This window comes from Quercus robur, chromosome 5, assembly GCF_932294415.1.
Source record: "Quercus robur chromosome 5, dhQueRobu3.1, whole genome shotgun sequence".
In the NCBI taxonomy this organism is placed as follows: Eukaryota; Viridiplantae; Streptophyta; class Magnoliopsida; order Fagales; family Fagaceae; genus Quercus; species Quercus robur.
In genome coordinates, this window is record NC_065538.1 from 6841803 (window position 1) to 6858600 (window position 16798).

General features: G+C 32.6%; 2 protein-coding genes across 3 annotated transcripts in view; one reads left to right on the top strand and one right to left on the bottom strand.

Annotated features, from left to right (window-relative positions):
* LOC126724965 (uncharacterized) overlaps positions 1-7361 on the bottom strand; it is a 69774-nt gene extending 62413 nt beyond the window's left edge. The window contains exons 1-9 of one of the 2 annotated variants that reach the window (XM_050429419.1): positions 7119-7359; positions 6306-6389; positions 6151-6209; positions 5690-5785; positions 5488-5565; positions 4566-4628; positions 4297-4470; positions 3254-3349; positions 2488-2761 (exon numbers count right to left, since the gene is read on the bottom strand). In XM_050429419.1, the coding sequence (XP_050285376.1) occupies positions 2678-2761; positions 3254-3349; positions 4297-4470; positions 4566-4628; positions 5488-5565; positions 5690-5785; positions 6151-6209; positions 6306-6389; positions 7119-7308 (924 nt within the window). In that variant the 5' untranslated portion in view covers positions 7309-7359 and the 3' untranslated portion in view covers positions 2488-2677. Of the gene's footprint in view, positions 1-2487; positions 2762-3253; positions 3350-4296; positions 4471-4565; positions 4629-5487; positions 5566-5689; positions 5786-6150; positions 6210-6305; positions 6390-7118 lie in introns of those variants that run through there. The other variant, XM_050429420.1, reaches the window with a different exon arrangement.
* A 2620-nt stretch (positions 7362-9981) lies between these two features.
* Positions 9982-14786, top strand: LOC126724967 (40S ribosomal protein S3-2-like). The gene is made up of 6 exons (XM_050429423.1): positions 9982-10147; positions 10269-10416; positions 11270-11441; positions 13998-14052; positions 14159-14290; positions 14405-14786. Exons 1-6 carry the CDS (start codon positions 10118-10120, stop codon positions 14573-14575), a joined length of 708 nt encoding a protein of 235 aa, XP_050285380.1. The 5' UTR covers positions 9982-10117; the 3' UTR covers positions 14576-14786.
* Positions 14787-16798: the final 2012 nt, after the last annotated feature.

Below are 16798 nucleotides of genomic sequence, written 5' to 3' on the forward strand. Positions count from 1 at the left end.
CTTTTAATAAGAAAATAAAAAATCACATGAACTTAAATAAAAAGCATTTAAGGTGAAGAATTAAAATCAACCTACTAAGATGCAAATACCAAAAATCCCAAAACTTAAAACTTTAAAATTTATAGAATCTCCAAATTCTACTTCAAAATCAAACCAAATTCAACAAATTTATATATAACATACCAAATAAAAATTTATCATTTCCTAGGCTAGAAGACATAAGTTGCAACTTTGATTTTTCTCCAAAAAAATAGAGATATTTTATTTGCCATGTACAATAAAAAAAATAATTAGTAGAAATTTCAACCCAAAAATCAAACTCACGAAAACAACGTCAATATAAATATGGAAATTAACCCAAATACTCAAAAGAAAATCAATTCTAAACATAACAAAAGAATAAAATAGAAAGAAAATCTCAGGCACATATGAAAGTAAATAAAAAATTCGACATAAAAGATAAAATTCATTAATAACAATATAAACAAATATCAACATATGTTGAATTGAAATTTTATTAATAATAACAATATAAACAAATTAGACATAAAATTCATTAATTAAAGAAGAAAGTTGAATAAGATTGCTCGCGTTTTTGTTTTTTTTTTTATTGTTTTTTTACGATAGTCTCTGTTTTTAGAACTATATTGTCCAATCTTAACTATTTTTACATTATTTTTTCGAATTAAATTTTCATCAAGGATAACCTCACAAGACAATGGTAAATAGATTAGTTAGATGACAAGTTAAACCTGGAAAAATAAAAATAACAGCTCATTATTGAAATAGAAAAGTTCTTGACATTTTCCAAATTTAAACTTAGAGAGAAGTTATGCAACCCCCTCCTACCCAAACCACACCCCCCCCCCCCCCCCCCCCCCCCCCCCCCCCAACAACAAAAAAAAAAAAAAAAAAAAAATTGTGGTTCAGAATTTGACCTGGGTATTACTCCATAAACTCATACATAATAAATTAAAGAGAAATTCATTCTGGTTGGATTTAACCACTTTCTAGTTGGTAGAGCTACATGCTCCCATGAACTAATCCAAGTCAAATGGCCAAAAAAGGCTACACATACTGGCTTTCTCAGAACTTACTTCTAAAAATATATTTGACTTTTCTTCTTAAAAAATCAAAGGGTTTCTCTACTCTTAAAATTGACTATATATATATATATACATTCTATTTTTGGTTGAGACTTTATGTATGTTGATCCTTGGACCAATGAAACAATGCAAAATGGAATGCTTGCTTGCTAGCAATATGGCTGACCAACATTGTATTACCGCAAGAAAAAGTTTAATTGGATTATTAGATAATTAATTGAACGTGCTTTGGTTAATGTACTCTCTGAAGTTGAGCAAATTGGATCTCATGTGAAGAGAAAAATTGCTTTTAATTTGCCACTTGCATTTTGTCGAAAGTCTTGTAACTCAATTGGCACCTTGTAGTATTTCTAACAAAAACATCTAAGGTTCAAAACTCTTTTCCCAACTATCGAATTACCCAAACAAAAAAAATTGCTACTTGCATTTTCGACAAATGGCCTCTTCGCAGTAGCATCTCTTTCAGTTATTATATCTTTAACCAGCTACTTTAGTGTACTACAAGTATTTGTTGTACTTTAGCAATGTGGGAAAAAAATTAATAAAGAAGACACTATTTTATTTGAAAAAGAAAAAAAAAAAGAAAAAGACAGTATCATAAATCTGGGAAATCGCAAGAGCTTGTGATAAAAATGGGAAAGGTGTGATTTAAAAGACTTGCTTTCCACATGAAGTGGAGAATTAGACAGCTAGGAATGTAAAGATTGTTCCATACACCAACATTTTTTTTCCTATATTACTGTTTCCTTTCATATTGTTAATTATTAGGATTTAGGAGAGTAAAGAGAGTTTGTGTCAATGTGGGTGCCTCCACCCAATTGGTCTCACATTTATGCCACATTGTTTGTTACAGTGTATATGGTGGGAACGGAATACTAGATGCTTTGAGAACAGTGAGCGGTCTATTATCGAGATTATGTCTTTTTTCCTCCCTACTCTCCTTGTATAAAGTCTAGTTTTGCCATCTTGTTCATCTTTTTCCCTTCCTCATTTATGAGATAATTGTAATTTGGGCTTTTGATGTTTTGCCACTATAGTACGTTTCCAATGTACTTAGGTTGGCTTTCTTTCTTTCTTTTTTTTTTTTTTTTTTTTTTTTTTAATAAAAGTTGTTACGTTGCTTTAAAAATAAAAAAACTACTGTTGAAATCTCCACACAAAATAGAAGAAGAAGAAAAAAATCATCCATTACTATGATCCAATACACCTTCAGTGAATTCTCCACACTACATATGCCTAATTAATTGCATGAGAAAACATCGTGCAATAACATTTCTAAGATGTCATATGCCGCTAATAGAGACATTAAAAGACGATTATGCATGACATATCAAAACAGGAGTGGAACACTTATCTATGTTGGGCTTTGGCAACTGCTTGATATCAGAAATTTAGCACTAACACTTATGTTCTTTGAATCATTACTGGTTAATGGTTATGCAGTTCATCTGTAAAACAAACTTGTAATGCCCTTTTCTCTGGCAAAACATTTCATGAGAACACCGCCAATAACAAAGAAAAACAAATAAACATAAATGATTGGCACATTTTTTAGCATGGTTTGGGTGTTATTATTGAAGCTGTTGCCCAGCTTTCTCCATCAATCTAGCCATACACTCTTGCCAATCTGAAATCTTCTCATCTCCATTGACCACCTATAGTCACAAAAAGCAGAGAACATTTGATGAACCAGTTTTCAAGAAAATGAAGTAGAAAATAACATGGTTCAAACAAATTATAAGGGGTTGTTTATCGTGGACAAGAAAATCATTTCACTGCTCTAGTATTGTCTTTGAAATGGGTCGACTACATATTCTCAAACTATTTTGTAGTTTACAACTTGTTTTAGTATATACCAATTTGTTGATGACTTCTCATAGCTATGACTCCGTCTTTGTTGTTTTACCTTCAAAGAAGTGTATATGACCATATGTTAGACCGGAACCTAGAACTAAACGGCTGGTCCAATGCATGAAACATGCCAGGCAGGATTGATTCATCTGGTTCAACATGATAATAAAGGTAACCATTAAGCAGTTGCCTATAGCTTATGCATTAAAGGAGTTTCATTTGTCACATTTATACAACAGTTCGACCAATCAAATCAGTTTCATTCAATAAATTTGATTCAGTATATGTTTACCAACCTCAAATATAAATCCTCTTTGTGGGACTGCATCAAGTGCTTGCACACAAATAAAGGCAGCATCCTCCTTGCTCAGATTTCCTCTCGCAGCACTACCCTGTTATGAAGAACATTAAATGAAGTTTGATACTCAGCAACAGCAATAGAACAGACCTCATTATTGTTATCTTGTAAGGTAATTTTGTTAATATCCATCAGATGCTTGCCAATTCCCTAAAATTTTCAGTTAGAATCAAAATTTCAAGGGCCATGAGATCAGATTGAAGAAATAAGTTTGATAGAATGATCTATCTTCAAAGAAACAAGATTTATTTTTCCTTTTTTCTGTGCATCAAAAGGGGGTCTATGTTCGGGCTAGAAATGAAGAGAAGGGTCTATAATTGATTGTCTTTAGTATAACATTAAAATGTTTTGCCTAAATGCTTATGGACAATAACTAAAGCACTTTTGTTTAGTGAAACCAAATAACTTCAATGTCTACAATCAGTTTTTGTGATGACTATATTTGCTCGAGAAAGACTCCATGGAAACAATAAGTTCTGGCATCCTAAAGCTATAGAGAACAAAATGGGACAATTCACTACCCTGCAATTTCCTGATGACCAATGAAAAAGGTCTCCTACAGCAATCGTGTCACTGCTAAAAGCCTAAAACACATTGCAATGACCAACACATGAAGCTGTCTCATAAGTAAATTCTTTTTTAATAGTGGGTAGAATTTGCTCCATTATTTGATGACTTATGAGCAAACAGCCTTAAGAATCTTATACATAGAAAATGGTAGTTGCTCTTATGCTTCTCAATAATCATCTGTTGAGAGAGAAAGGAAGTAATTATAACGCAGTCCAAAAAACTAGAAACAGCATGGTGAATAATGTTGGGTATGTAAGGAGACTGCACAAAACACAGCAATGCCTGTTGGGCAAGATTTCCTCATGAATCTGACATATTATTTCTTTTCCAAACAACTGATTTGAGTAACTGAAAACCAAGCACCATAGATTCAATTCTATCCTATTCATGGTAAAAGGAGAAGAGTAATACCTCCTCAAAGCTAAAACCTTGTTGTCCACCTGGAGTGCTTTGTAACAATCCAGCCCTGACGATAGTGTAAGGGATTCCTGAGGCCATCAGCAACGATTCATCTTGCTCAGCTAATTTTCTAGCATTGCTTTTCATGAGAGCTTGAATGCCACCAGAACCTCTATAAGCAGACAACTGCAACCTTATCAAACCACAATAACAAACAAGAATTTACTTAAATTGATGATGTTTCATGTTTAGACAAGCACACCAAAGAAGAAGACAGATACCTGAGATAAGAGAACTACATGTTGCACCCCTTTCAAGCCCTCAACATTGGATAAGAAACCTTCCTGACAAAACATTAAACAGAATACTTAGGTAGATAGGAAAGATGACCTTAAATAATAGGAATGCCCTGATGTGGTAGAGAAGCAATTAATCTACGAATAAATAATTTTATATAATTAAGCTGTTGCAAATATAACCAATATATATATATATATATGACTTTTGCATGGACAGCTAAAGCTTGTATGGTTTGAGTTTCAACAAAAACACTGAAACAAGGAGACTTTTTTCTGTTATGGAAATGCCAATATCTAAATGCCAGATTATTGTAAATGTTTTAGAGACAAATTCTCGTTGCACATTGGATGCTCTTTTGTGGCCATGGCAGTGTGGCACCATATCTCATATCCATTTTAAACATTGACACTTCTGCCATTTTAGTGTTAGTGTATGCCAGCTTCATAAAGATTTTGGTTTTGGCATATTCATCACCTAAAGGATTTTTTTTTTTAAGTCAGCTTTTAGCTTTCCAATATGAAAGCTTACTTAAGCTAATTAAATGAGAAGACCAGGGGCACTAGGACAACATGAATCACAAAGATAACAAGGATGGAAGACTCAACGCCAAATAGCACAATTGGTTGGGGACCATGGTTCATTAAGCTAAGGTCACCAGTTTGAATCTCCCATTTCCTTTTCCCTGAAGCCAAAACTTACTTATCAAAAAAAAAGGTGGGGGGGGGGGGGGGGGGGTGAAAGATGGAGGATTCAAATCTAAGCATTAAAAGGGTCAGAAAGAGTATACATTTGGCAAACTACACAACCTCATAAAGTCATAAGTATACAACTTTGGATGGTAATTATAGCTTATCCAATGAAATAGAATTCATAAATCAATAAGAAAGATTCAGATATGCATACATTTGGGCATATTATTGTGCGAACCCCTCTTAGAGCTTTCTTTAAGAATTTTTTGTCACTTGCATCTCCAACCATTGACTGCATAGAACATCACAACCCGTAATCTATCTTTCTCAAATGAAAAGAAAGATTTGGGAAAGCGACTGCCAAGATAAACATGACCTCCTAGAAGTAATTTTAGCAAAAGTAGAAATCCACCCACCTCAACATAAGTTCCAAAGGCTTCAAGTGCAGTCTGCTTGTCCTTTACCAGTGCTTTAACTCGAGTTCTTTTGACAATCAAGGACAATATTACCATCTACATAAGCTAGATAAACCAAGGCTCAGAATTCATACACTGTAAGCCAATCTAAACGCCTACACACTACACAGAAAGTTATGCTCATCACAGAATATGTGAGGTATATCAGTATATAAAATTGACTAGGCCTCCAATTGCCTAGATATATATGGGTGCAAGTTAGAGTAATAAGCATATAGAAGTATAAAGATAGCAGTTATCAAGTGGCATTTTGAAACTCATAAAGTAATCAAAATACCATGTTTTCAAGCAATAAAATATTGCTCATGTTGATTCACTTGTTAACAACAGAAAGAAAAGGTTCATTGTGCCCTTCATATATTAGCAAAAAGAAGTTGGGTTCAAATTAAGGCAACACACACCTGGCCTATCTCACTATCTCCATCAGTTACTAAAACTGCATCCCTGGCTTCTTCCACTTCTGTGTTTCGAATGGATAATTCATGAATCAGCAATCTTTCAAAATTTAAAAGCAATATAGAGATAAACACCCATGAATTGCTATTTATAGAACTACCTGATTGATCATCATCTTCAAAAGTGGATTCATCTTTAGAGAAGGGATCAGGTGCCCCATACCATTTTCTTAACTTGGGACCTCCTATACAAACACCCACGTAGACAATTTAAAGTTGAGAATTCAAGCAAATTTTTCACCACATACAAACATGCAGGCAAGCAAGTTCGTGGAATACCCTATCTAGGTGCGACCTTAGTGTTGGAAAAAAAAAATTTTGATAGTGAAAAAATTACCGTTGCTACAATGCAATACTAATCTTTAAAAAATAATCTAGTAAGATAAAAACAAGGGGGAAAGAAAGATCTCAAAATACTATAGAATCACGTCCAAAATAAGTCCACAAAGATAGATGAAGGCAAAAAGGAACTCATTCCTAACCAAAGCAGCACTCAAGGAAAAAGACAAGTAACACACCAACATATTGCTAGAATGGAAATTTTTTCACAACTTGTTAAAAGTGGAAAGTTGTAATTAGAGTAATATCATTTTAACACAGTCCACTACTCATGAAGCATTGACACCATTTTAATATACACCAAAACCAAAATTATTTTCCTAATCTCCAAATTAGGCCCATCAAAAGTAAGTCCATAAAGATAGATAAAGGCTTAAATAAACTCATTCATAATCAACAACATACCAACATATATATCGTATTGTTCAACAATACCATATTATAAACCCAATGGGGTTACTTGGAGTTGGATACATGCTTAAAAGATTAGTTGGGTCATTGGGTGTTTAGTACTTAAAAAAAAAAAAAAAAAAAAAAAAAACACACCATGGTGCATGATCCAGAGTACATAATACCTTCTATATAGTCAAGAATTTGGTCAGTAAAACTGAGTTTCTTCTTGGCAGAGCAGAGAATGAGAGCACGCTTTTCGATGTTCGATTTGAAACAAGGGTGTTGCGGTGTTTTGCATTGCGTTTGAGAATGGGAAAATAGAGAGAGAAAGAGAGTTGAAGGAGGAGAAGTAGTAGTAGAAGTACCTGCCATTGATAGAACCACTACGTTTCTCTCGTCCAACCGTTTTTCATTCCCTCCCGCTAAAACAAAAGATAACATAAATAAAGATAAGACCTGCTTCAATTCCATTTTTGCCACTACCGCCACAGCTTTTTTACTTATTTATCATACCATTTTTTTAGTTAAAGAGAGAGAGAGAGACAGACAGAGAGATTATGTCATTTTTTTTTTTTTTTTTTTTAAATAGACAGTAAACCTTCATTCTTAAAAAAGTAAAATTAGTTTCTCAAAAAAAAAAAAAGTAAAATTAAATTAAAGAGGGCATTACATCTTCTTTTTTTATATAATTTTTTTAAAATTATTATCAAGAGATTTATATTTCAACTAATATCTATTAATAATTTCAACAAAAATATTTATGGTTTAAATTTTTCATCTTTGTTTTATCTATCAAATTACCAAATAAGAAAAAAGAAAGTTTTTTTTTTTGGTAAAAGAAAAAAACACCGTCCATAAGTCGAGAAATTATATAGTCTTTTGGTGGACCACGTCATTTGTCCACCATTTCATTAAAAAACTTCCACTTGTTTAAAATTGCTGAGTCAGTAATTAATTTCTATTTAAAAAAATTTTCTAACTAATAAATTTTAAACAGGTGGAAGTTTTTTAAGTAGAATGGTGAACCACATCACTTATCCACTATGTGGATCTTATAATTTTTCTCATAAGTCCTTAATAAGCTAAGGGTATATTTGGTACATTGTAATGGTCATTACATTGTAATAGAAATAAGCATTACAAGAAATAGGTGGAGCTATAATGGAATAATTGTTCATATTCAACCGTTTGGTGGTAACTTATGATAAAGTTTGGAATGCCATTATGTTTAGTCAAATTTCCTAAAATGCCCATTTTAAAAAATATTTATTTTATTTAGACATTTTATGAGGATGGCTTAATATTCTTTTTTTTATCATTTAAATATAAATATATATAATTAATTAATATTATTGTTTAGCAATTTTTCATGTTAAAAACATTAAACTAAAATAGTAAAAAAAAAATACATAAGAACATGGTCGCAACAGAGATAAAGAGTGCGTTGCTGGAAATCGTTCTTTGCAATTCTTCTTGTATTATTATAATTATTATTTGGTTTTAAAGGGCGAATTGAAAGAAATTCAAACTCATCCATTAGCTTCTGTCAGCAGAACTATTAAAAAAAAAAAAAAAAAACATAAATTCTAGTGCGTTTGGATACTACTTATTTTGCTTAAAACTGAAAATATTAAAAAAATATTTTTTTAATTACTATTCATTAATGAAAATACTGTGTGTTTGCCTAATTGCACTTGATTTTTTTTTAAAAAGGCAAATGCAGGAGAATAATTTTTATCCAAACGTATACTTTATCTTGAAGCAAAGGAAAAATAAATATTCATGAGAGAGAGAATTTAATAACAAAGAATAATAGAGCATTTATATTTTTGGGTATTTTGGAATATATATATATATATATATATATAAAGCTACTAAGGGTACATTTGGTATATTGTAATAGCTCTTGTAATGGAATAGTTATTCATGTGTAATAACAATTCGGTTATTTGGTTGCATCTTTATTATATGGATTAGTTATTACGTTGGAATGACTATTCTTTAAATTGAAGAATAGTTATTCCTCTTTAAAATTGATATAATAGCTATTACTTAGTATATATAATAGGTTTTAAAATTAATATATTTCCAAAAATATAAAGTTTCCCTATACATCATCTTTTACAAGCTTTCCATATGTAACAACCAAACTTATGAATAATAATAGTTATTCCATTACAATGTCTTCTATTCCCAATAATAAAGATTACTATTCCTAATGTAATCTACATTCAGTGTACCAAACGTACCCTAAAGAGGTTAAACAATAATTATTACAATCATCTTAATAAGTAATAGAAACACAACCAAACAATTGAATAGCTATTCTTATGTATTAACTATTACATTACATGGTCTACCATTTATTATAGTGTACAAAACTAGCCCTAAGTAAACATCCTTTAGTTAGAATATACGAAGTGTAAAATAGTAGTAGTTGGAAGAACTAAAACCCATGCCCGACAGGCATGTTGCCCAAACCCTTACCACTAGGCTAACCTACATATTGATAAATAAATAAAAAATGTAGAGTTATAATAAAAAGAAGTATTATATCTATGATATTTTTATAACAAATTATAAGTGATAAGTTGTTATTAGTATAATTTGAATATATCACTGAAATTATTTTTTTTTATCAATATTCAATAACAATCCTTAATAACATATACTTAAAATTTATTTGTGAAAGTATTGTAAAAATTTTGTGGACATAACATTTTTTTATAATAAAATATTAATGACTTTACATTAAGCTAAAAAAAAAATATATTTGTTTTCCATTTCTCATTTTCAAAGAGTGTAATCCAACACAGAAATTTGAGTTTAATTCCCAAAACTCAACTATTTATTAGGCATTGTTGATTAATCATGTATTCATGTGTGTTTGCAAATCCAGTTCGACCCTCAAAATGTATAGAATCACAAAAATAATAATAATACTAATAGCAAAATAAGAGACTTATAATCACAACCGTTAAAAATGTCAACCCTCAGCCACTGACCGTCCGATCATAATTCCTTAGTACTACTAATACAACACAAAACCAAAACTCTTATCACTTTCTATCTCTTTCATTTTTAGGGTTTCTCTCAAAAAAACCAAAACGGCAAAACACACAAAACACAAAGAACCCTTTTTTTCGATCCATTTTCTCTCAAAAACAACAACAACAACAACATGGCGACTCAAATGAGCAAAAAACGAAAGGTACGAAAAATTTTCTATCTTTTTTTTTCCCCCTGCGTTTTCTCTGCTTCCAAACATACTGTTATTTTGTTAATTGTTGTTACTAATTGAAGATTTATTGGTTTTTGAATAATCATGATAGTTTGTGGCTGATGGAGTGTTCTACGCGGAGCTGAATGAGGTGTTGACGAGAGAGCTGGCGGAGGATGGTTACTCGGGCGTCGAAGTTAGGGTTACGCCCATGCGGACTGAGATTATTATCAGAGCCACTCGTACTCAGAACGTTCTCGGTAAAGTAAACTTCTGGTCCTGTTTGTTTCCCGAGAAAGTATGGGAAAGTACGAGTATTTAATATTTTGTACTTGAGGTTAAATTGTCCTAGCTTATAGATCTGTTTGGTTGCCTAGAATCTCAAAGCTGATTTTGTCTTGTTCTGTTTTGTTTTGTTTCACTAGTTTGTGTTTGGTTCCCGAGAAAGTGTGGGAAAGTATTAGGAAATTTGATTTTTTGAACATTTCTTGGGAACTTGAGGTTCAATTGTCATAGATCTGTTTGGTTAGTTGGTTAGGAAACATTTGAAAAGATTTACGGATTTCAAAGATGTAATTTTTAGTCTCTTTTTTAAGCTGAAATTTTTAAAATTTTTTAGCTATTGAGGAGTGAGCACTGAGAATATTAAAAGAATTAGAAAAAAAGTGGGAATCAATGAGCTTAATGCAGGAAACGGTGGTGAATGAGGAGTCTGGTGTAATGTAATTGTTCAGCTTCGATGGGTGACTACAATTTTAAGAAATGGAAGAATAATGAAAATGGTCTAGCCTGGTTCAGTGGTTTGTTTGATGAGAAAATGTGAAGAAAGCAAAATAATCAACTTTTTGTGTGGTAATGAGAGTTTTTTGGTCGATGTAACTAATACTATGTTTTACTCAATTAGGTGAACTACGAAATTTCTGCTCATTGACTTGTGTTCTTTGTTTCCAAGAAACATGACAATTCTGTGTGCTCATAAGCTGCATCTGTTTGTGAAGAAATTTGAAGGGAAAGATTGTACTTAGGTGTAGCTTTAGACATGGGGTTGATTTCTATCTGGGTAGTAGTTTGGAAGTTAAATTTTCTGATTGTGCTTCTAATTGATGGGCTTAGGTGAGAAGGGAAGAAGAATTAGGGAACTCACATCTCTTGTTCAAAAACGTTTCAAGTTTCCCGAGAACAGTGTTGAGCTTTATGCTGAGAAAGTGAACAACAGAGGGCTCTGTGCCATTGCTCAGGCAGAGTCTCTGCGTTACAAGCTTCTAGGAGGGCTTGCTGTCCGGAGGTATATCTTCTACCTAGTGAAATTGCATTTTAGCATGTTCATTGAGTTGCCATATTGGTTCTTCTTTGTTTTTGAGATGTTATAGAATATTTTTTTTGATAAGTAATAAAGATATATATTCAAGAACACTACCTTATGCAGAAAAACATAAGGCAGAGAGAAAATTACAGAGGGAAAAGGTAAAGAAGAAAGGAAAAAGAAAGGAAAAGATACTAATTACACAGGAGAGAGCTAAGGAACATAGGGAGAGAATCACTAGAGATGAGTCCTCAAGCTCTAGACCAGTCAAACATAGAGCCACTGAAAGAAGCCAATAGCTGGTCATCCGAACTATAAGAATCATGATTTGCCAAACTATGCTTTAGAAATTTCTCCCTTGTGGTTAGCATTGATTATACTGATATACTACTCCATTTCCCAAAAATGATGGGTTAAGAGGGTCCCTGAAAAATGCTTACATTTAATATTTGGAGTTTTGTTAGTCTCTTTGAACTGTTATTTAGTTCTTGGAGTTCGGGAACTCCTAAATTTTGAAGTCTCTGAACTTCAGGGCATCTTTGCCTCTTGGATCAGTGTAACTCTGTCTCTGTCTCTCTCTCTTTGTTGCACACATGCACATACTTGCATCTGCCCTGACTATTATATGTATATGAAGTTTTGAAAAAAGTCAGAGTGGCTCGGAAGTATTTAATCCTGAACTTATAGTGAGAACCAGCTGAGAAGTCTTCTTTACAGCTACTTATCAAAAAAGAGTTCTTTACAGCTGTCACTGGGATAAATTGGAAAAAAAAAGGATTGGGTTATGATGGTTTATGCATTCATGTACTGCTTGGCAAAATACACAAACGTATTATTGCATTATTGACAATGCACAAACATACGTAGCCATTTTGCTCTGTTTCTTAGATTTTATAGAATGTTTGTAATAGAATTATGATTTGCTGAACAATGCTTCACAGAAGGTCTGCCTTGTGTTTAGCATTGATTATACTGATATACTTCTCCCTTTCCCAAAAAAAATGGGTTTAGAGGATCCTTCAACAATGCTTACATTTAATATTGGGAGTTTTGTTAGTCTCTTTGAACTGTTCTTTAGTTCTTGGAGTTCGGGAACTCCTAAATAGTATTCTCTGAACTTCATCTATTGCCTCATGAACTAGTGTGATTCTCTCTCTCTCTCTCTCTCACACGTGCACACGCACACACACTGACATGTACAACTTCATTCTCTCATGGTTTAGGTGAAAGTTGTAAAAAAAATAAAATAAAGAGGTATTGAGGAAGCTCAAGACTGCTCAGCAGTATCTAAACTGTTGAGTATCAATTTAGCATGTTCATTGAGTTGCCATTTTGCTTCTTTGTTTCTGAGATTTTATAGAATATTTCTTATAGAAGAATCATGATTTGCCAAAAAAGGCTTCACCTAATGTCCCCCTTGTGGTTAGCATTGATTGTACTGATATATTCCCTTTCCCAAAACTATTTGGTTAAGAGGATCCCTCAACAATGCTTACATTTAAAATTTGGAGTTTTGTTAGTCTCTTTGAACTGTTCTTTAGTTCTTGGAGTTCGGGAACTCCTAAATTGTATTGTCTCTGAACTTCAGGGTATCTATTGCCTCCTGAATTAGTGTGACTCTCTCTCTCTCTCTCTCTCTCTCTCTCCTGTGTGCTCTCACACACACTGACGTGTAAACATGCATTCTCTCATGGTTTAGGTGAAACCTCTAAAAAAATACAATAAAAGTGGTATTTAAACCTTTGAATATCAATTTAGCATGTTCATTGAGTTGCCATTTTGCTTCTTTGTTTCTGAGATTTTATAGAATATTTCTTATAGAAGAATCATGATTTGCCAAACAAGGCTTCACCTAATGTCTCCACTTGTGGTTAGCATTGATTAGTGATATACTCCCTTTCCCAAAAATAATTGGTTAAGAGGATCCCTCAACAATGCTTACATTTCAAATTTGGAGTTTTGTTAGTCTTTTTGAACTGTTCTTTAGTTCTTGGAGTTCGGGAACTCCTAAATTTTAGTGTATCTGAATTCGAACTGATAAAAAAAAAAAAAATTAGTGTAGCTGAATTTGATTCCATCTATTTCTTCATGAATCAGTGTGACTCTCTCTCTGTGTGGCAGTTACACAGATGTGCATGTGTCCTATTTTATGTATAGAATTTGTAATGAAATGTTGGAAAAGGTGAAAGCAGCTCAGAAGTATTAAAACCTTTAACTTAAGTGAGAAAACCAGCCGGGAAGTCTTCTATACAGCTATCACTGGGACAAATCAGGATTGGCAAAAAAAAAAAAAAACTGCTTATGATGGTTTCAGCATTCATGTTTTGGCAAAATGCATGTTCACATTATTGAGCTATCCACGCATGCACAGTAGATATAATCGTCCTATCAGTTTGTTATCATCTTTATTTTTATCCATGTCCAGTGATAATTTGTAAAGATGTCTTAGGACTAATATTTGTTGTAGATTTATGCTTTATTTTTTTCCTTTCTGTTTTTATACTTCTATTGAATCGGCTTCAACCTCCTTGTTTTTAGGGCTTGCTATGGTGTTCTTAGATTCGTTATGGAGAGTGGTGCAAAAGGATGTGAGGTATGTAAAGGAAGCTTTTGTCCTCCATTGACTGTGATAAATGAGCTTTTTTTTTTTGGCTCTGTTTTCTTTACATAAAGAGTGTCCTTTTTGTCACTATATCCAGGTTATAGTTAGTGGTAAGCTCAGGGCTCAGCGTGCCAAAGCTATGAAGTTCAAGGATGGTTACATGATATCCTCTGGCCAGCCTGTCAATGAATATATTGACTCTGCTGTGAGGCATGTGCTTCTTAGACAGGTTAGCTTAGTCGCTCTTTGAAACTCATTTCAGAATTGGATAAATGCAATTAGCATATCAACAACCTGCTTTGGTATGAAAAGTTATCTTTTAATTAATGTTTTTGCGTTGCAGGGTGTTCTTGGTATCAAGGTGAAGATAATGCTCGATTGGGATCCTAAGGGCAAGGTAGGTCCCATAACACCCTTGCCTGATCTGGTTACCATACACTCACCCAAGGAGGAAGAGGAATACATCTTTACGCCTGCATTGGCGGCAAGTAACATAGAGATTGCAGCAGTTTAAACTAGGTCCCTTCTTGTCCAGTTTGCTTTCACTTTATAGTGCCTAGGACAACAGAAACTTAAAGATGCTTGTTAAATTTTTCACTAGGAATAGGATTTGAGTTATGGTTCCATCTAGTTCTTCTATTTTGAGTTGGTGACTTGTGAAGGATCATTTTTGTGGACCATGTTGCCTTTGATTAACGTATCATAGTTGCTATTTGTTGTGCTGATGCATATTAGTCCTATCATGTAGTATCCTTAAAAAGTTTCCTTTTTTTAAGTAATCCCTTTATAGACAGAAGCCACTATTTGTAGCTTGCTATTCTAGGGTCATGGATTGATCACGAGTTCATTGTGTTATTATGAAAGTAGGAAGAAGAAAAGGCTTTGATTCTCACCTGAGCCATTTGTTCAAGCTCCAAGGATGTGTAAGCTACTAAGCTGAGTCCGGTGTGATGCATGAAGAGTGGACTATGGTCCTGTTTCGTAAAGTGGCAACATGGTTTTCTGTAGACTGTATTAACATTCGAAATAAATATGCCCAAGAAAAATTCATTGGTGAATAATAAAAATGGAATTAGTTATAGTCATAGATATATGAGAATTTAAACTTAGAAAATTATTTTTTATTAAAAAAAAAGGGATAAGAAAGATTCACCGTCAAGTTGAATCTGACCAATCGTTTGGGGGACAAAGGGCAAAAGGTTAAGGGTATACCCAATGGGACGTAGGACCTATGATGCTAGTCATTTGATTGTTGAGGCCTTGGTTTTGTCGTGCAATAGATGCAGGACGTATTGGTGACAATCCACCAATTTTGCTGGTAGCAACTTTTTCTTTTTGGGTCATGCTTGTGATTTGTGAAACGACTGAACGACCCAGTCAAATTAAGGGAATTAGCACTTTCTGGGTTGTCAAACAAAGGCACAGAGAAATTGTAGTTCATTGTTTTAGACCAGTTTTTTGGAACTGGAATGATGTGTTTGGTTGAGGTGTATAGGGAGGGGATGAAAAAGGAATAGGAAACTATGATTTTCTATAATTTATTCGGGCAGAAAATGGAGAGAATAAAATAGGGTTTTCACCCGGCTTATCATTTTTGTTCCTTTCAAATTGGGGGAGAAAATGACTTGAGCAATGAAATTGAAAAATTCTTCTCATTACCCCCATTGTTTCAAACTACAATAAGTTCCGGGATGAAAAAAATAATAAAAATGAAAGGAATCTATGATTTTCTATCATTTATTAGGGGAGAGAAGGGATGAAAAAAGAATAAAAAGGATAGGAAACTATGATTTTCTATCATTTATTAGGGGAAGAAAATGGAGAGAAGAAAATAGGGTGGGTGGATAAAAAGGATAGGAAACTATGATTTTTTATCATTTATTAGGCGAGAAAATGGGGAGAAGAAAATAGGGTGGGTGGAATTTTCAACCCAGTCTATCATTTTTGTTCCTTTCAAATACGGGAGAAAATGACTTAAGCAACGGAATTAAAAAGTTCTTCTCATTACCCCATTGTTTCAAACTACAATAACTTCATAATAATCACATTAAAAAAAAAAAAAAAAAACCTTCATAATAATAATAATAATAATAATAATAATAATAATAATATAATTTCTATCTTATTTTTCCACCATTTACCAAATATTTATGATGAAAAATTAAAGGATAAATACTATTGTGGTTCCTAAACTTTAGTAAAAGTTTGTTTTTCATTTCTAAACTTAATTTTTTTTTTTTTTTTCATTTCTAAACTTTGTAAAGAATTTTTTGAATAGTATATTGACAAAAATAAGGATGAAAAAAGAACTTTTTCAATAGTTTAGGGATAAAAAAACATACTTTTAGTAAAATTTAAGAATATAAATAAAACATTTTCAATAGTTTAAAGAAGAAATATGAACTTTTTAATAATTTATGAATGAAAAATGAACTTTTTAAAGTTTAGGGATGAAAAACAACTTTTTGATAAAGTTTAGGGACCAAAATAGTATTTTACCTAAAATTAAAATATTTTTTTTTATCATTTTATCATCCCAAACAAACAGAGCCGAAGTGATGTTAATTGAGAGGTAACATTCTTTTTATAGTCAATATGATTTTTTTTTTGAAAGGGTTAATATGATTTTATGCTACTCTCTATATGATGCCATATTCATATTGAAGAAAACTTTGTGGTTGAACACGTGGATTTGTGAGTTAATTTTGAAAACTTTGACCATTTATGTCAAAGTTGG